The sequence below is a fragment of the Ascaphus truei genome, chromosome 3 (genome assembly GCF_040206685.1).
Source record: "Ascaphus truei isolate aAscTru1 chromosome 3, aAscTru1.hap1, whole genome shotgun sequence".
In the NCBI taxonomy this organism is placed as follows: domain Eukaryota; kingdom Metazoa; phylum Chordata; class Amphibia; order Anura; family Ascaphidae; genus Ascaphus; species Ascaphus truei.
Window position 1 is genome coordinate 250,424,488 of NC_134485.1, and position 21,594 is coordinate 250,446,081.

At 45.6% G+C, this 21,594-nt stretch overlaps 1 protein-coding gene across 4 annotated transcripts in view; it reads left to right on the forward strand.

Moving 5' to 3' along the window:
• Positions 1–9,968, forward strand: part of LOC142489583 (cohesin subunit SA-2-like) — a 98,774-nt gene extending 88,806 nt beyond the window's left edge. For all 4 annotated transcript variants that reach the window (XM_075590605.1, XM_075590607.1, XM_075590606.1 and 1 more), the window contains 3 exons: positions 4,862–5,015; positions 6,945–7,035; positions 7,723–9,968. In XM_075590605.1, the coding sequence (XP_075446720.1) occupies positions 4,862–5,015; positions 6,945–7,035; positions 7,723–7,764 (287 nt within the window). In that variant the 3' untranslated portion in view covers positions 7,765–9,968. The remainder of the gene's footprint in view (positions 1–4,861; positions 5,016–6,944; positions 7,036–7,722) is intronic.
• The last annotated feature ends 11,626 nt before the right edge of the window (positions 9,969–21,594 follow it).

The following is a 21,594-nucleotide window of genomic DNA, read 5'->3' on the forward strand; positions in this document are numbered from 1 at the left end:
AATGTATACCAGTTTTATACACGTGAAAGTTATTATACATAAAAAATTATGAACCATAACAAATCTATTGACCTCAGAACCTCTAATAATGCACTCATTTTGGTTATATATATATTTTTTTACATGTATTGGGGCAGGGGCGGCCAACTCCAGTCCTCAAGGGCCACCAACATGTCAGGTTTTAAGTAGATCCCTGGCCACCCCTGTATTGGGGTGTATCATTTCAAATCATATACACTGTGGAGCACAGATAAAGAGTATAACAGGTGAAGGTGTCAATCAGGGATTTTCTCCTTGCCCTTTAACATCATTAAGCAGTAAACACAGGACGTGACATTTGTTTACATACTAACATTTATTTTTTATTTATAAAATGTTTTTACCAGGAAGTAATACATGGAGAGTTACCTCTCGTTTTCAAGTATGTCCTGGGCAGAGAGTTATGATGACAAATACATGGTTACATTAAGTGAGCAGGGTTATACATTATATATAAATACATAGCATGCACAGTTAGAGATTATATAAGTTATAAGTGTATGTATCAGTTACGGACCAGATTAAAATGTGAGACAGCTTTAGTTTTATAAGAACTTAGACTGGTGGATGTGAGAGTCTCTGGTAGATTGTTCCAGTTTTGGGGTGCATAGTAAACTAAGGAGGAACGTCCGGATACTTTGTTGAGCCTTGGGACCATGAACTTTTGGAGTTAGATCTCAGGTGATAAGTGCTGCATGTGGTAGGGGTGAGGAGCTTGTTCAGATACAGTAGGTGGGTAGCCTGTTCTGAAAGTATTTGAAGGCAAGACAGGAAAGATGAACTTTGCGCCTAGACTCAAGTGATGGCCAATCTAGTTCTTTGAGCATTTCACAGTGATGTGTGTTGTAGTTGCATTGGAGAACGAAATGACAAATTGAATTGTAGAGGGTGTCAAGTTTGCTAAGGTGGGTTTGGGGTGCCGAGCCGTATACTATGTCTCCATAGTCAATAATTGGCATTAGCATCTGCTGTGCGATACACATTCTGACCAGCACTTAGGGAGGATTTGTTCCTGTAAAGTACACCTAGTTTGGCATAGGTTTTGGCTGTCAGGGTATCAATGTGCATCCCAAATGTTAACTGGGAGTCAAACCATATGCCCAAGTATTTAAAACTAGTAAAAATAGGGGGGGGGGGGGGGGAAGGGAAGGGAAAAACTCTCGCTTCAGCTTAATAAAGAAAGTGATATATAATACTAAATACAGAGGTGCAAAAGGGGATAAGGGGTAATGATGAAAACTAGAAAAAGCACACCCTTCTACAAGCACTCAAATGTATTAAATGATATGGTTATTTATTTAAAATCAATTTTAATGATATTAAAGTAAAAAAATAATTAAATTACAATATAAATTATAATACACCTAAAGTATATCAAAGTGAGTAAATCACTGTGGTGACCAAACATATAGAACAAGAAAAACGCTGTGTACAAAAATGTCAAAAACTGAAAACCAAGGGATACCTAGATAACAAGTAAAGATTCACCTAATAATGAATAAGACCTAAATAGGTCACGGTAAATCATTGATACCCCTTGGGTACAGCACTAAAAGTGAAGATTAAAAGAAACCTGTATAAAATGAACAGGTAGCGTGAAGACTGATAGTTATGTATAATTATAAGACATATACTTGTCCCTCCAAGTCTGTAATTACCATATGTGATAGCTATTTCATAAGGGCACACAATGTGTATAGAAGCCTTGAGGCTCGAATCAGAGTCCGTATCAATTTATGGCCCCTTAAAACAACCAGAATAGCAAGATACTGTTTGGAAATACACATGTAAAGCAACTATGATGAGCCCACAAAATGTGTTTATGTAGCTCAGAGGCACGGATCGAATCCGTATCAAGTTATAGCCTTCAAAATGAATACATAGCTAATGACCTGCTTATTACTAACTATCACAAAGTACTCATATGTAATCAGGAACAAGTGTATCGCAGACAGATAGGGTAACTGAAACAAGTAGCCGAGAGCTGGTAAATCAACCCACAAACATACTGATAGAATATAATGCCAATTGATGCAGTCAGACAACACTATAAAAATGTGTCTAAACCAGCAGCCTAACATATTGCTACTAACACCCTCGTGAAGTGGCGTTAGGCACATCTCATTGCGCAATGCGTAAATAATACAGTATCAATATTGAGAGATGCAGACTCGCAACAAGTTAAAGTATCACACCTGTATCACGGCGACTTGTGGATCCTACCGGCACTCCAATGCGCCTAACCCCTTGCTGCTGCGTACAAACGTCATGGCGTCAGTCCAGTCCTGCCTCCCAAAGCGCCTCTGCGAAACGTACGTCGGGTGGGGGTCAGGACTAGACATTGAGTGCTGGTGGAAGGGTGGGCTTTTTCTAGTTTTCATATTTAAAACTAGTCACAGGAGCTAGGGTGGCAATGTAGTTTAAAAACAAAAACAAAATGATATCACCTAATACTCCTTCACTCTGTAGATGTAATACAAATGTTTTATAGTTGCCCGATTGCATTAAAATAAAAATCAACAGTAAACAATATTTAACCCCTTAAAATGTTGCCAGCACTTGGTTCACTTTGGGGGTAGGTGGAACTGCACTTCAATAAGCAAAAGCTCTACATTCCAGTTTGTATTGAAGTTTTATATGATACGATGGATTACGATTGCCTCAGTATTCCAGTCTAAAGAAATATAGTTGCAATGCCTCGGTAAGATACTATGAGCGGGTTAGCAGCAAAGAGATGTTAGAAGGATCCAATAAAAACTTGTATCAGTCGAGCAACCCTAGCTTAATATGCATTTGCACTACTGGTGGAGTGTGTTTTTGTGTTCGGTTCTTTTTTTTTAAGCACATGATTTATGTTATGTTAAGTTATTTTTCCCCAAGCGTAAGCCAGACGCTGGCACAGATAATAACCCCTTGTAAGGAAATAAACAGAGAAGCCCTCAGCAACAAAGCGAAGATATACAAAGTGACAGAAACAAATTAGAGCCGAACCAACATTCCTGCTGGAAGTGCAGTGTGGAGTGAAATACAACCGTCTTATTGTGAGGGGCATTGAGAGCCCCAAACTTGCAGAGCTGTTGTAGCTACTAAACCTTGCCACAGACATATTTACACAGCCAACAAGGTAACATGCAGATCAATGTGAACCAGTAAGGCTACGGTGAGCCTTGCTGAGCAGATGCCCTTACCCCCTGCATCTGTCATCAGCGCGGCTTTAGCAGCCGCTTCCGCATGCGTGCGGAGGCTCAGGTATTTTGGAAAGACAGGCAAATTTAAAATTTGCCACTCAGGGAAGCGGAGGAGCGGTCACGTGACCGCTCACATCCAATGGGAGTGAGGGACAAGCCCCGCCTCCCGCCCCTGATCCGCCTCCCGACGCCTCCGCCCCGGCCCCAACGCGCGCTCACTGCCTCGCCTGCCAGGACACAAAAAAGCTCCAGTTTGAGCAGGCGAGGCAGAGCAGGAGCGCTGATCAGCGCGGCCCGAGGCACCATGCCCGAGGCCTAAGGCTGCACGGTTTTCCAGCTTCACCGTCAGAATGATGCAGCAATGGTGTAGCCCTGCATTACTCCACGCCAGCTCAACTCTGACATCTTATATTTCAACTCCTGCCATCTTATATTTCAACTCCTGCCATCTATTTGATTCGGTTTACGCACAAATCAAGTTTTTGTTTATATTTGAGGTGAACACTGTGTACTTAAAAGGTATACAAAGTAAACGATCTGTTGTACAATTACTCCTCTGTCTTTCGTTTTGTATAATTGTTGTTTCATGAAATGTGACATTAAATAGCTTTTCAAATGTTAGCAGAATGCACCGGGCATATTACCAGGGGCTGTGCAACTATCTGTGTGTATCTTGTGTCACAAACAGAATAGGGAGATTGTAAAATTGCTGATATGAGACATATTTAACAAATTATTTTACATCAAGTGGTCTCGGCCCTTCCATGCTGCAAGAGGGACCTACAACTCCATGTCAGGCAATACTCAGTGGCTGGGAGCTCCTCACTGTGAGAGCGGCTTGTACTGTTACGCCTTCTTGGCCCCTCTGGCACTGAAGTGTTTCAATTGAAATGTTTTAATAAGCAAAACAGGGCTGCACTTCCGCCTCTATTTACTCATCTAAAACGAAGCAAAACACAGCTGCAACAAAACAGTCTTGCGAGCAGTCAGAAATAGCGGATACGTTACACATTCAGTGGTGCTTGACCTGCCCTAGATAAGCGACACCACAAGACTCCTCAGCAATTTCTTACACACTTACTCTCATGCTTTGCAACTTCATTTAGATGGCACCCAGTGAATGTGAACATATATGCCTCGATCTAAAGGGGGTCCGGTAAATATAGAGGCAGACACCAAGGAGTTAATTCTATATTGTCGGGAGCAGCAGATTGGGCATTTTTCGGACGGAATTCTTCATTTAAGTCAACAGGGAATTTTGGCCTGAAAACGGCCTGATCCGCTGCATTGGACAATATAGAACAATTCCCTAAAAGGGGAGATTACCAGTAAATGCTGACAACCTGAGATTGAAACATTGGGATATTTTGACTCTTATTTACTAATTAGCGATATACCATAAGAGAACTTCCAGTGCTGGAGGACACCTTGTGGTCAATTCACTTTAACAGGCCATAAAGAGACTTACTGTATGGCCCAGCATGGCTTGGTAAATATTGATCTTTATCTGTTTCAAAGACCTAATAATGCTCTTAAAGCTGTGGAACATTTCTCTTTTACTGTGAAATAGTCTGATAAGCAGTTGTGGTGTCTGTGGTATCTGAATGTTTACAGTTCTGCATTCTGCGTTACAGAATACTTTCCAGAAATAGGCCTGAGAGAACAGAGCAGATCTGAGGCACAGATGACACATTGTCCTGTTAAGAATGGGAAAAGGCAAAAGTCTCAGGAGAAGAAATCAGAAGACAGTATGTCATTGCATCTATTAGAGGAAAGGAATAGCTACAGGTTAGAGGATATTATATATTATATTTATATTTGATACAGTAGTGCAGGCTTCGAGGCTCTCTACACCCTTCTATGTTTTTTGTTTTATTGCTAAATGTATGTCTCTTGTAAAACATGGAATGTATGTGTGTGTGTGTGTGTGTGTGTGTGTGTGTGTGTGTAAAAAACAAATACTCTATACCAGCGGTGCGCAAACTGGGAGGCGGGAGAATTTCTAGGGGGGTGCGCTCGGGCGGTTAGAGGCCCAGCGCTCTTCCCCACAGCATTTAAATTAAATGCTGGGGGAGGCGTGAGGGCTCTGTAACTCACCTGCTGCCAGCCAGATCTTCGGCAACACATCGGCGCAACAAAAGACGCGGTGGGTTCACGTGGCGTGATGTCACATGACCAACGACGTAATTTGACACGGAGACATTGGGAAAGGGGGGGCGCGAACGCTGCAGCTCCAGGAAGGGGGCCGCAGCTCAAAACGTTAGCGCACCGCTGCTCTATGCTATAATATGTATGTATAGGTATATATATATAATCAAAAACAAATACCGTATACCGTTCTGTTGCTGACGAAATGCTTTTATTTGTGCGCCCAAAGAAGAGATCAGTGTATCTCGAAAGCTGGCACAACTAAAAGCATTTCGTTAGCCACAGAACGGTATAGAGTATTTGTTTTTGAATATATATATATATATATATATATATATATATATATAGCGCTAGCATTTGGAACAAATATCATTATGAATACATTTCCGATTTTAATACAATTTTCACATGATGAGAGGTGCTGGAGGGGGCTGTGACCTTCTGGCACTTGAAAGAATGAATCAACTTGAAAGTTTATTCATCCATATGATGTGCTATAAATGGTGCATCTAGTGCAGGGGTAGCAATTATTTTGGCTTGAGGGCGACTTCACAAGCTTTGTTTGGTTAGGTTCACAGGCCACATACGTAGAATCTACATTGTCTGTGAAACGCAAATCTAACCAAAGATCCCCTCCTCACCAGCTTCTCACCTGCATATCCTTTACCCTTTCTCTTTTACCCACTCCTCCCCCCCCCCCCCCTTCTCTCTCTCTCTTTTTTTTTTTTTAAATAACTTTATTTTTCAGCATTTTTAGTGGGGTACAGAAAAGGGGAGACAGGGGAATAAGTACAATAGTCATTTTGGTACATTGCAATTTCATACAGGTAATAATACTTGGTATTATGTAGCGTGGGGGGGAAAAACCACTGGGAGCGGTTGGAGGAGGGCAGGACTGGTCTCCTCACCTCCGACTCCACCAGTAAGCACCCATCGTGGTCTTCAATAAAATCCCCTTGTCCTGTAATCCTCTCCCCCTCATTCTTCTCACTTCTCCCCCAGCCTCTACCTTTGGTGCAGGAGGCGGAGGCAGTAACAGAGGAGACAACAAGGTAGCAGGAGCCCACCCAAGCGGTGATTACGAAGTTGGGCCCAACTTCTTGTTGGTCCTAAGTTTCGCGTTAGGACCACCTGGGTGGGCTCCCGCCGTGCTGAGTCTCCTCTGCAGCTGCCTTCGCCACCACAGATAGGGGCCGGGGAGCAGGTCACCACCTGTGGCAGGTATTTTGCCCACCCCATATATAATGGCTGAGGACTTTTGGCCCACTCTTCTTTACAACGTTGCTTCAGTTCATTGAGGTGTGTGGGCATTTGTTTATGCACAGCTCTCTTAAGGTCCCGCCACAGCATTTCAATCGGGTTGAGGTCTGGACTTTGACTGTGTGATTAATTTATTTGTATGTTTATTGATGCCCTGAAGGCATCCACTCAGTAAGGTTTTCAGCTCCTACAAATGGGAATAGTACAGCACCAGGATGCTTGGTACATATCAGAAGGGGTACAAGATCTGGGTCCAAAATATTGTGGCTATAGGAAAATTCATTGATAACTGTCCCATGTCTTTGCTAGCCACGGACCTTCAATAAATCCACCATCACCAAATACCTATGCAGATGAGGGCAATGAAGACGTGGATGTCGATGTCATTGATACAGACCAGGTAAGGTGAATGACACCGGTTTTCGTGGAAATAAGTTATATCACAGCTTCTTTGATATGGGACGACATTCTAAAATAGATTATGTAAAATATGCTAGTGCCAGTGTAGACATATTGAAGATAATCTGTCAGATATATACTGGTCCCTAGGGGAACCTGATCAGAGCCAACACAGTGACAGCATGTGTGTTTGCAATATATCTAACTGTAACTATTTCTTCTTTTCTTGTTTATCTATATTCTTATATATCAGTCGTAGCTTGCATCCTTTTAATAATGAGGCAGGTATGTTCTAGTTATTGCATTTTTATTTATTTACAGTCCTTCTGGGAATCCTAACCCCTTCACTACCAGAGGGGCAAGAAATGCTATGCAGGCCTCATCCAACAGTGAAGGGGTTAAGGAATTCTAGAAATACAAATATGAGAGTTTTACAGGATGGGGAAAAGAAGAAATTAAATCACTTTTGTTTCCTTATACAGACATTCATCATTGTCAGATCATATTTTAAACCAGATACATTTTGTTTTACCAGAGACTAGTTTTGCATATTGGGCCATAGCCAACATATCCCAGAAAAAGGTTAAGAATCCCATAATAATTACTTTTATTGAAGCTTAAACATTGGTTTTGACTCTGGATTCTGTGTTTAACTTTGAGAAAAATGCCCTTTTTTTCTTTTTAAAAGGAGATTGCTGTGGCTACAGAGAAAGAGGATCAAGAAAATTAAGAATGTCTCTGCCTGTTTCCTATACCCCTGTTCACATATTATATATGAACACTGCGTAACAAAGGTTAACCCAAGAATGGTATCTGGAAATATCTTGTGTATAATTGTCATGATAGAGAGGATTTGGTCCGGGATTAAAGGGGTTACACCCCATTTGGCCACCCTCTACTCTCACCTGGGAAGCAAGGGGTTAACTGGACTGGGGTCCAGTAATGTGTTTTTTTGCTTTGCTTCAGCCATCCAACTGTTTATTCCCCTGTAAAAATGTATTGTTTCTGTACCAGTGACTGCACCACACAAACACTGGGATCCATCCGGGAGGGCAAGGGTTAATAGTTGAATAGTGATTCTAGCCCTTTGTTTAAGTTACCCTCAAAGATGCCTGCCTACTAAGGAATGCGACCAAATGTTTAGGAAGCTGGAGTGGTTTGTGAGTGTTAAAACTCACACTTACAAACCATAGTATCCTGCCAGACACTCCATTTGGTAGACTGGCCAAACGCCCCTGATTTAGAGTGGGGCTACAGAATGAGTGACCTTATTAAATATAAGAATATTATGAGATGTCCTCGGCTGAACGTGCTAAAAGCTACATATGTGTATTCGTGGGACTGATTCGCACATAAGGATTACAGACACCTGATGTTTAGCCGGTCCTAAGAGACAGATATTAATATCTCTCTTAATTTTAGTATTACACGGTAATATTTCGTCTCATTGGGAGCGTCATGCGTGATGGAATGTATTAATATGCCTCGCGTGCCAGTAAGTATCACTGAACTGAAGTTATGAAGTTATTTACAGTGTATTTGGATCTGCTCTGAAAAAATGCAGACCCCCATCTGCTATGTTAGTAGGGCAGGGAGAGCATCCTGCCAGAATTAACATAGCCCGGTGATCAAAAGGTAACTGCCCTAATTGTTTATACTGGGGGCAGGAACCAAGGAACTGAGTGTTTTTAAGTGTGATACTTCACACTTACAATGGAAGCCAAAATCTGCTTCAAGGAGATTTTTTCTAGCCAACTCAGCATCTTGAGTGCAAGAGAAGGGTTGAAATGGTATATAAGCCAGAGTCACCCCTTACTCAAATGTCTTCATGTGTCTTTCGTGTCTTGATGATTATGAAGATTGCTGTATGAACTGCCAGTCCAGATATAACTGTTTCATCATTTCCATCTTAAGTGAGTGTCCATATTTTGTCTGTTATTTGTATAATCTCGTGTGTTCACCTTTTTCAAGGAATAAATTATATTTTATCATATCTAAGTCTCGTTCAGTTCAACCCAGTTATATTTGTGTGTATTATTAATAGCCTATCACAAAGTCACCGTCACAATAATATATTGCGTTTGTCATCATGATACCCGAAGCAAAGAAAAAGTAACTTGCATCTAAACTACAATAAATAATTGGGCTGCAAATAAAGTGTGGCAGAAATGTTTCTTAGTAATTTCAGAATCATTATATAGATATTCTTGTTGATACTTGGAATTCGGCACTTCTAACTTCCCCCTCAAAAAGTCCTGACCCAAATACAGGATGTAGCTTACTTACATTCCTTTAATGTGAAAAGTGACCTCCAATGCATACCTTTGGCATAACAAAACAAAATATTACCATTGTTATTTTGGGTATTGCCTCAGTTGAGACTCTGACCTCAATGGTACATTTACAAGTCAGGAGTTTTCTCCACATAGTCTGCAGGTCAAAGTTTATATGGTTAATTGCCACATGAAGGAAATGGAAAGGTTGCATTTTATCACATACTTGTACACCGAAAGCAGCAATATGCGCTTCTGTTCTTTACAAGACTGTACAGTAAAGTAATTGTAATATCTTATGAACTCCGTAGTGATGAAATATTATATGCTACAGTATATTCAGTGTGTGTAAGTTTTCTAAATGTACATTTTGCACTGGAACCTGGGTCTTTTCTTTTTATTTTAGAATACAGAAAATATGCAAGTTTTTGTAATAATAGGTATGGCTGTTTGTATAGTAACAATGACATCCACTGCACTTCCTCCTTCTCCTGCAAGTCTCCCAACATACTACTTACATTGTAAGCTCTCTGGGGCAGGGATTTCCTTTACTATTGTCTCATTTGATGTTTTTTCCACTTATTTTAATTCCCTGTAATATATTCTCTTTTGTAAAGCGCTGTGAATATTGGTGTTATTGAAATAAAAATCTACATACGTGTGTGTGACTGTGATCTTATTATATCGACTTGTACTATGGAGAACATGGTGAGGCTCGACTGGTGCATTGTTTGTGCTGCCCTGATCAACAAATCTGTTGTTTGATCTATGACTTGTAATTGACAAACTGTTAGACAAGTGTGCATCAGGGTATGCTCGCCTCTAACCAATCAGTGTCACCAACAGGTGAGTTTGCATCACTGGACAGAACATGATTCGATATATACATTTTTGGAAATTACTATTCTCTAGGTAAAAGAAACTGAAGTTAAACATTTGCAGTCCTAACTCTTTATATCAATCATTGTAGGTTTTAATGTAGATCGCAAAAGATACCCACATAAGAATAAGTACACCAATAGAGGCTGACATGCAACTGCTTGATCCCCTTTCAAAGACTGCTACTGTATGTAACAATAGGCTTTTCAAACTGCACCTGGTCATTTGCCCCGTAACCTGTCGACCCTGGCTGTATACACATATTTTTTTGGAACACCTGTCAACTTCTGTGAAATGCACAAGGCCAGGCCTCACTCCAGCAGTTTCATTAGCTGCGGTATAAACATGAGGCAGTTTGTAAATAAAGGAGTTTACTGCAACTACAGTTGGGGGGGCGAGAGCGGTTGCAGAGGTCCCGTGCTCCTCCCCAAGGCATTTAAATTAAATGCCGGGGATCGCGTGAGTCCTCTGCAACAGTAACACTTTCTGGGATTCGGGTGTGTCTCCATGGCAACGTGGTGTCAAATGACACCGTGGGTCACGTGATGTCGTGCGTCCCCGGAGCGAGACCGAGGGAGGCCAAGCTTCAAAAGTTTGCGCTCCACTACTATTCAACTGGTTCTAATATAGAAATGGCTCCTTCATTGCAGATTGCCTTTCTTTTTTTTTTTTTTTTTTAACATAATGCTACTATACATTTACAAGAAATGTTGTGTCTGTCCTCTTGCTTCTGCGCATGCGCAGCCAACACAGGCCACCCACGTCACTTCCATTACACTACTTTTGTCACCATGAAGGAGATTTATGCTAGGAAAAATTTACTAAATGTCAGCAAAGAAGTTCCACTTCAAAAAGTGTTTGCTGTTAGATTTGGAGTGTATTTTTTGTTATGCGCACACACTAGATCGAGACTAGTCAATTCAGTTGAACCATTTCCAAACAACATGTTGTAAGGCTCTTTTTTCCCCCCTTTTTTTTGTACTGGATGTACAACTAGATTCTTGCTTATGTGCTGGAGATCTGGTTCACAACACTAAACACTAAATCTTTCACGTCTCTTTAACCCATCCCAGTGCTGGAATGTGTATTAAGCAGTCCTAATAAAGGATCCCTTAAATGATGCTCCCGAACTAGTCATTTTGGAACAGAGCAGGGATCGGGTCACCTTTCCTCCTCCCAAACTAATTTTGGCAGATCATATGTATATAAAATGTAACAAGGTCTGGATTTGTTTTTGTGGAAGTGCTTTAATTATTTGAGTGCCGGAAGGACCCCAGCCCCAGTGTCATGGCCCCTCCGGCACTCCCAATCATGTGATCGCTTTGTCACCAAAGACGAAGCGGAAGTGCCGGATCGCGTTCAGAGCGCAACCCCCCACAAAAACGTGCAGGTTAGGTTATGGCGTAGCTACTACGTTACCCACCCAGAACCCACGATGTAGTAGCTATGTCTATACGGCACCCAAAAGGTTGGGTGAAATAAGTAAATTGTTGCTGTATTCCCTGATGTGTATATTAGTGTTGTACCGGGTCCTACGTTTTCTGAAAAACGGGTACCCGACCAAAATTAATAATTTTACCCGGCCAGTTACCCAGATGGCACTTACCTGCAGGGTGAGGAAGACCACAGCAACATCTGGGAGCAGCAGCAGAGGTCCTGGTGGTGGTGGCAGCAACAGATGTCTGTGTTCAGCCGGCAGGAGCAGAGGGACTACAGCACACAGCTGATACCAGTGTGAGCCGGGAACTATGCGACTGAAGCAGGAGCGTTCCTATTGGACAGTCGGCTCACACTGGTATCAGCTGTGTGCTCTGTTCCTGCTGCTCCCGCAGGCTGAACACAGACTTCTGCTGCTGCCAACGCCACCAGGACCTCGGCTACTGCTCCCAGAAGTCACCGCGGTCTTACTCACCCTGCAGGTAAGTGCCATCCGGGTGACCGGGTAAAATTATTAATTTTGCCCGGGTACCCGTTTTTCAGAAAAATGGAGGACCCGGTACAACACTAGTAATTAGCTGTCTTGGAAACATTCAGGACCATGTTTACCAAGTGGTCTTACAACCTCTTGACTTGGATACGGTATCTTCATGCTAGAATGTGTCTTCTGGCAGGACTGCTTCGTAAATATGGCCCATAATCACCCTTAAAAGTAACTTAATTGTCCATCTGGTCTAAAAATAGAGGGAAATATGGCCTAACTTCGCCCCCCTCCCAACTTATCCCCATACTTGGGAACCCAGCATTCCCTCCTGGATGCTCCCAAGCTCAAATCGGTCAATTTAAGGACCTAAATATTAGCGTGGTTGCGGATCTGCTAGAGAACGACGAAGCTCTGTCCTTCCAGGAGCTCAGAAACAAATTATCGGCCCCCCATATTTACATTCTTACAAACAAGGCATTACCTTGGAGCTCTAACCCCGGCCTCAAAATTCGCCCCCCTGACCAAATTTGAGTCCCTCTGTCGAAGAAGAGAGTATCAGAAAGGCCTCATTACGGCAATCTATAGCATACTAGAAAACTCCCTCCCTCCACCCACTCATGCTTATATGCAAAAATGGTGCACAGATCTAGGCATACCGTTAGACCTCGAGGATTGGGAGGACATCTGGGACGCAGCCCCTAAAACTTCAATTTGTTCGATTACAAAAGAAAATATATACAAAATACTATTCCAATGGTACCTGACCCCGAGTAGACTGAGCCAGATCTTCCCCGGCGCAACTGACGAGTGCTGGAGAGGATGTGGACAAAAGGGCGACATGTCCCATATTTGGTGGACATGTCCGGAGATACAGCGATTCTGGACCAGAGTTCAAAAACTGCTGGATGATACCCTGGGCCTGGAGGTTCCCCTGGACCCTCTGACCAATAGATGATCTTCCAGCCCCTGAGGCCAGGCTGACTTCCGCCATACTTACGGCGGCAAGATGCTCGGTGGCAGCGGCCTGGAAGCAACTAAAAGCGCCCTCAAGAAGGACCGTGGTCAACAGAGTAAATACAGTTATGATCATGGAAAAACTGACGGCCATGTTAAAGCAGAAAATGCTACAATTCTATAATACCTGGGAGCCCTGGACAGGTTCCTGAACCCAACCGCCCGACCAGATCCCAGTTAGGCCCCGGTGATTGACTAAGCAAATAAGCGCTAGTGAAATGGAGAGAAAGAGAGGGACTACCCACTCCCCCCCCACTTCCCCATCTCCTGTCGTTCCCATCTATCTACCCCCTCCCTGAGTCTTCCCCCTCCACCCTCCTTACCAAAAATCAATAAAAGAATTTATTGAGACCATGCGCCCACTCTACAGTCAAGACTCATTATAACCTGCCCGTTATGTACCAACCTGATTGTACCCTCTGTATGTACTTTTAAGTGTATGTCTCCAATAAAGGAAAAAAAAATATTTAAAAAAAAAAAGTAACTTAATTATATTCTCTTAAAAATAAAGGTTCCGGAGACTTCCGGTGGCGTCATCCAAGATGGTGGGTTAAATAGGGAGCTCTAACAACCCTCACGAAGCAAACGATAAAAAAAGCCGTTTCCACCCCTCGAATCGCACAGCAAACAGCTCTACAGAGTGTCTGAACCCCACAGCATGCCACAGAAGGCAAAAGCCCCAACCTCCAAAGGCGCCTCCAAATTCTTTCAGCCGCAACAAAAACGCGGCCTAGCGAGCATGCAGAGTCCCCAAGATGGCGTCGGACGCCACGCGGCCGCATCCCCGCAAAGGGAGGGAAGCACGCAGGCAGAAGAACCCGCCCTGGACAGAGAAATTACCCGCTCATATCTTGAGGACCTCCTATCCAAAATGCATGACAGACTGCAAAAGACCCTCAGACAGGAACTCAAAGACATGATGGCAGGAATGCGGGAAGAGATAAGCGGCCTTACGCAGAGAACAGAGGACCTCGAGAGTAAGCTGGAAGAATCCCTGCAGGCACAGGCCATGGCGGACGACGAGATTATGCGCCTGGGGGAGGAGGTCAGACTACTGAAAGACAGCATCGAGGACCAGGAGAACCGGGACCGGCGACAGAATCTCAGGATTCGAAATGTCCCGGAAACGGTTCTCCCCGAACAAATAAAACCATATCTGGTCGACCTTTTCAATAATTTATGTGAAGGACTTGATAACAGGGATCTGGAAATTGACAGGGCGCACCGTGCGCTAGGCCCTCGCTCCAATGACCCGAAGCGGAGGCGAGACATCATAGTCCGCCTCCATAGCTACTCCACGAAGGAGAAAGTGATGGCGGCAAGCAGGGAGAATAGCAATCTTACCTTCAAAAATGAGCCGGTGCAGATCTTCAGTGATCTGGCTAAAATCACGATCGAACGCCGCCGGGAGCTCAAGCCGCTTACCCAAGCACTCAGAGAGAACAACATCCCTTACCGCTGGGGCTTTCCGTTCCGACTGGTGGTCAACAGGAATGGAAAACAAAGATCCATCAGGCTCCCTGAGGAGATGCAGGGATTCGCCCGCGAACTGGGCCTGACGCTGCCTCCAATGAGAAACACCATACGGAGAGAGCCGCGAGACACAAGCCAGGAGCGGAGAACCACACGAGCTTCTGAAAGATTGGCGGGCCACCAGGAACATCAACCCTGAACACCCAGACGACCAGCCCGAAATCCTGAGAGGAGCAGCCCAGAGACCGGCAACCCAAGTCGCCCTTCCAGAGGAACACACGTCGGAGCAGTACCGCATGCCGCTGCTTTTTTACAACCGGCTAACCGCAGCGATCCCAGTACCTCAGAGCGTTATCCGCAAAAGCCATCCCTGCACCTGGATAAACAGCACAGGCGAGTTGAGAGGCGCGGTGGCGGGAGAGGGGAAACCCGATCCACTGGTCACTTCACCGACCAGGCCCCGCTGGGAACTCCTCGACCTGCCTGTGAACAACGCCCAGATCAGGTTTGACTGCCCCACCCTACCCCCCCCCCCAGACAAACGTTAAGTCTGGACTCCATACGAGAGTGCTAGCCACGTTCCCCCCCTCCCCCTCCCCCCCTTTTTTTTTTCTTCCTCTCATCGATCGGATCGCTGCCGAAACCGCAACCCTGGTAACGGGACTAACACTTCGCCCAGGCCAAACGCCTCACAACTCTGCATCCCCCCCCTCCCCTACTAGCATTGCACAAATGCAGCCCAGACCCCTGTCACAGCTCAAGTCACAACCAACGCACAGTACCCCTCACTGCCACGATATAAAATAGACCAACTCACCCCCCCCCCATTCGGCCACCCCCCCCTCACTAGCAAAGTAACTTATACCATACAAACTCTGCAACACCCCCAACCTCAAACAACCACATAGGAGTCACACCAAGGCTACCATCAAATCATACAGGAATCTACCATTAGACCCCCCTCTTTCCTACCCCCCCTCCCTCCCTTCCATCACCACACCAAACTACCATCCCCCCCCTCCCTTGCTCCCCCCCCTAAAAAACCCAGCCCCCGCTTACCTCCGCCCACGTACAAACAAACCCACACGACAACCCAGACGCTCAGAAGAATCCAACACCTGAAACACACCAAAACAGAGAACCGGGTGGAGCGCACATACATGAGGTCGCCCAAGCACCAAACAGTGGTACGCAGACCCCAGCAAACTGCACATATAGCTGACACGCGACCATAGCCCCACTACAACCCCCCACACAGACCTATCCTGGTAGTCCATCCCCCCGACCCTTCACCTATCCTCCGCTGTCACCCCGACCTCCCCCCCCCTACATAGAACAAACAAATACTAGTATAAAAATTAATAAATGTTCACCAAATAAACACAATTGGAAACTCTGTACTCGCACATAAAAGTCCCCAACCTACTCAAAGCAAGCAGAGGCTATACCCGCCCCTAAGTGTAAAACACATAAGGGGAAACCAACAAATACCAAGCATGCAAATGCTCCACACTGGGGGGCGGCTGAGGCTGGGGCTGCTGTGGTTGTGATTGCTGTGCTACCGGAAGCAAATAGCTCTCATGACAGGGAACCCCAGCCTACGCAAGACATATGGGTCCCTAACCCAGTTGTCACACCATCCCCCCCCCCCTGTCCCACCCCCTATCCCACCCCCCTGACCGCCCACCCCCACCCCCCCCCCCCAAGACCCCACCCCCCTTAGAACCACCCAAGTGAACAACTCTCTCACCTGCTGCCCAGAACTCCCAGCTAGCCGCGCCTCTGACACACGCTGACACGAGCATAAGAGCGGAGCAACGCCCAGAACTGATCACATGACACTAGGACGTAGCGGCTCGCCACAGAACGGAACGAGCACATTAGACCTAGCGACACACACCTCCCCCCCAAAAAATAAAGCAATCCCCCCCCCCTCATGACATCCCTGGTCACCCCCCCCCCCACCCGCCCCCCCCCCACCCTGGGCACAGCTCACTATGCCACAAAAATCCCCCAGACCCCACATACACACCTGTGAACAAGCCCACCTTAGCGTGGATGAAAGAGACATAAGACCTAGTTGAGACACAAAAGTCTCATACTCGGACTCCAACGAAGAAAGAACAACTGTGATCTCCCTTCCAACTTCCTCTGTGGCTGTATAATACCACTGTGATTGTGTCCATCTCATATGTATATGTATCTGCTTGCCAATTTATTCTCCTTATCACAACACCCGTACACTACCCCCCCGCCCAAAACCAACACCCCCAATGATCCCACCCCCCCTCTCCCCCCCGCGCCCCCCCTCCCTCCCCCCTCCTCCCTGTGTCTCCCCCCTCCACCCCCCCCCCCCACCCCCCCCCATAGAGTAAACCCCCCCCCCCACACCCCCCCTTCCCACCAGCTCTCCTCACCCCCCCTCCCCACCCCCCCCCCACCCTACCCCTTCCCCCCCTCCCTCACCCACCCCGAGACCGACAAAAGAAATAATTGTACAAACGGGCTACTAGAAAAATAGACTGTGTGCCCACCATTCAAGAGTTACCTATATGCGTGACATGTATGATATGAACCATGGGTAGGAGGCTAGCACAAAACAAAACGCCGAAATCTTCTCCCTCCATTCCCCCTGTCCCCCTCCCCCCCTCCCCCACATCCGTCCCGGGTGTGCCAAAAGAAACAAATACACAAACAATTAATTGAGGAAATAGTTTGTATACCTCACATGCTAGACCTACCTATACGTATGAAATGCTCTATATACACCATGTGTAAGCGGCCTCAACAAAACTAAACAAAACGCCGAAACCTTCCCCCCCCACTCCCCCTGCCCCCCTCACCCACCCTCCCCGAGGCTGACAAAAGAGATAAACGTACAAATGGTTTATTAGGGAGAAATAGATTGTATACCTAACATTCAAGTGACACCTGTATGCATGATATGCTCTATATGCACCCTCCTCTCCCCCTGTCCCCTCCCCCCCCCCCCCCCCGCTTCTTACCACACTTCCCACCCCTCCCCCCTCCTCACCTGCCTCCCCTCCACCCCCTCTCACCTTAAAAGCTCGGTAATGACCCATTCCTATCTGGTCCCTCCCCCCCCCCTATACACCCCCCCCCCACTCCCCCCCTTTTTGCCCCATACCCCCCCCCCTCCTCCCCTCCCCCCCGCTCTCCCCCCCTATCAAAGAGCTAAGGATATAACTGAGATATTTGAGCGGCGGAAGAACACAGAACCAGAGGGTTCGGCCCCCTATCCCCCCACACTCCCCACTGGATGCCGACACCGGAGTCAATCCCGTTGGGCTCGTTAGCCCACAAGCCGGTCGCCCACGGACCAGGCAAATACTTGTTAGGTTCAAGCCTGAACCTCATCCTACTTCTCTCTCTGCCACTGACTCTGTCCCAGCGGCACTACCCCCCGCCCCTGCTGCCCCCTACCCGCCCCCTTCCCCCCTTGGCCCATCCAACCAACCCTCCGACAAAGCAAGCCACCTACAAAAGTTTGCCAGGGCCGTACCTACGAATATACCAAAAGAGCAGGACCCCCCCAGATGGGAAGGGAGGATCCCTAAAAACCAGATACACTAACATCACTTATGGCCTCTAACGCCCCAGTAAAAATAGTATCGATCAACGTAAAAGGCCTTCAAAATAATAGGAAAAGGAGGCTCGCCCTCCAAGACATAAAACGGACTGGGGGAGACATCGTATTCCTGCAGGAAACCCACTTCACATCAGATGGCCCCCCAAATTTATTCAAAAAAGTGTTCCCAACATGCTTTTATGCATCATTTAGTAGTAAAAAGCGAGGAGTGGCTATCCTAATCAGACAAGGCACTCCATTCAATCATATCAAAACGACAATAGACCCAGAGGGTAGATTTCTCATGGTATATGGCTCTTTAGCGGGCTCAGCAATCGCCTTAATCAATGTATATGCCCCAAACGAAAATCAAATAGACTTCCTGAAAACAGTACTTGAGGGCATAGACCCGGGATATCTGTCCTCGATGATAGTGGGCGGAGATCTGAATATGGTCTTTAATCCCACCGAGGACAGATCGACCGTAACGGGTCACCCCCGTACAACCCACTCCCAAATCACCGGGAAAAGGTTCAGGGACTTAGCGGAGGAGTTCTCTCTAGTGGACGTTTGGAGATCACAACATCAGGGCCAGAGAGACTATACCTTCTACTCGACGCCTCACCAGACCTACTCACGCATAGATTACTTTCTGCTGACCAAGAACATCCTAGAGGCTGCCACGAAATCAGACATCGGCCCCATAACGTGGTCAGACCATGCCCCAATCACCTTGACCCTATCTACACCATTTGAAAAGACGTTTTCATACTCCTGGAGATTGAACGACTCCCTATTGAACCATCCCGAGATAGAGAGAGAGATCAGAGCCTCCCTTAAGGACTACTTCTTCTTTAACTCGGGGTCGGTGTCATCTCCGGCGATCCTATGGGAAGCCCATAAGGCGGCAATTAGAGGCAAATTTATCTCTATTGCCTCTCACAGGAAGAAAGTGAAACGCAAACTAATTCTAGACCTCACCGATAGCATCTCAAAACTTGAGCAGTCTCATAAAGCCAACCCCATAAAGAAAACCTATAAAGCCTTAACAATAGCCAGGCAAAAGCTCAAAGAGACCCAAATGGAGAATGTTGAAAAAGCCCTTAAATGGACTAATCAACATTATTATGATAAGGGCAACAAGGCGGATAAGCTCCTGGCCAGCAGACTGCGTGGAATACAAAAAAGGTCCCAAATCACAGCGATTAAGAATAGATCTGGTGAAATACAATATAACGATAAAAAAATAGCGGCGGAGTTCACAAAGTACTATACGGATCTGTATAACCTGCGATCCAAAACTGGCCGTGTAGATAAAAAAAAAGCTTCAGAAGCGATCAAAACTTACTTAGACAAATGCCAACTCCCCACCTTGACTGATGAGGAAAATGAGATCCTCAACGCGGAGATCACGAAAGAAGAATTGGAAGAAGCGGTAAAAGCATTAAAGATCTCCAAGTCACCTGGCCCTGATGGCTTCACTAACGTCTACTACAAGCGATTCCTGCCCATATTATCCGCGCATCTACTAAAAATGTTCAATCATTTTATGGAAGGAAATGCGATCCCCACTTCCATGTCCCTGGCCAACCTAGCTATAATTCATAAGGAAGGCAGAGACCCGATGCAATGCGGAAGCTATCGTCCAATCTCCCTACTTAACAACGACCTCAAATTATATAGCAAAATTCTAGCCAACAGATTGAACCCCATACTACCGAGGCTGATTAACATTGACCAAGTCGGATTCATATCAGGCCGACAGGCCTCAGACAATACGCGGAAAATAATCAATATTATTGAGCATGTCCACCTAACAGGTACCAAAGCAATACTACTCAGCCTAGACGCAGAGAAGGCGTTCGATAGGATAGACTGGCTATTTTTAGACCATACTATGCGCAAATTTGGCTTCCGTGACGCATATTTAGAAGGGGTCCGCAGACTCTACCAAGACCCATCCGCGACGGTTAAACTACCGGGTGGTGACGCCCAGAGCTTTGGCATCCAAAATGGCACAAGGCAGGGGTGCCCCCTGTCCCCCCTCCTCTTCGCACTAACAATAGAGCCATTAGCAGCAACGATTAGAAATAACATAGATATTCAAGGGATAAATATTGGACGTTCCCACTATAAAATCTCCCTGTTCGCGGATGATATAATTTTAACACTCTCGAGACCCCAAATTTCCCTCCCGAATTTACAAAAAGAGCTTTCAGACTTCGGAGCGATATCGGGTTATAAAATTAACAACGATAAGTCCGAAGCACTGAATCTCACCCTGCCAGAGCCAGAGATGAAACTTCTCAAACTAAATTTTAACTATAGATGGTGCTCCTCCTATATCAAATATTTGGGAGTAAAGATATCGAAGAACTACCATTCCCTCTACCAAAACAACTACCCCGCCCTCTTACACAAAATAAAATCCGACCTCGATAAATGGGGTTCGTATCAAATTTCATGGATCGGGAGGATGATCTCGGTGAAAATGAACATCCTCCCCAGGTTATTATATTACTTCCAGACACTCCCGATCCACATCCCTGGCACTGAATTAAAAAACATCCAGAAGCAAATTTTCCACTTTATCTGGCAGGGGAAAAAACCAAGAGTCCCACGTACGGTCCTGTTGGCTTCGAGGGGGAGGGGGGGCCTTGGGGTCCCCGACATTATGCGGTATTACCAAGCCGCCCAACTAAGACAGGTAGTAGTGTGGAATGCGGACCCCGGCCAATATTGCTGGCTAGATATAGAGATGCAATACGCCGGCACGCCTTCCCTGCCGACATGCCTTTGGTCACTGAACAAGGAGGATTTGCAGAAAAATAAATTCCAATTAGGACCAACGAGGCTCACATGGGAGATATGGACGAAATGCAAATTAAAATTTAAGCTCACAACCACCAAATCTCAACTTATACCAATCACTCAAAATCCAAAATTCCCACCAGGTTGCGAGCCCAGACAATTTGATCAATTTACAACCAAAAACATTCGGACGATTGCTGACCTCCTGAGCTTTGGAGAGTTCCTGAGCTTTCAAAGGCTACGAAGCAAATACGAAATAAGAGGACTAAATGTCTTCAAATATCTCCAAATTCGGCACTACGCACAATCAATTTCCCCAACGTTGGAATTTCCCCCTCTCACAAGATTCGAAAGATTATGCAAAGAGACAGCACACCAAAAAGGTCTCATAACGCAAATATACTCAGAACTAGAACGAGCAACTGATGCTCCGGTTCATGACTACATGCTCCATTGGGCAGCAGAATTGGGCACAGTTATAGACCAAGAGGATTGGGAAAGTATTTGGGAAGCAGCCTCAGGAACCTCCATATGTACCACAATCAAAGAAAATGTTTATAAAATAATGTTCCGCTGGTATCTTACCCCAGTTAGACTAAA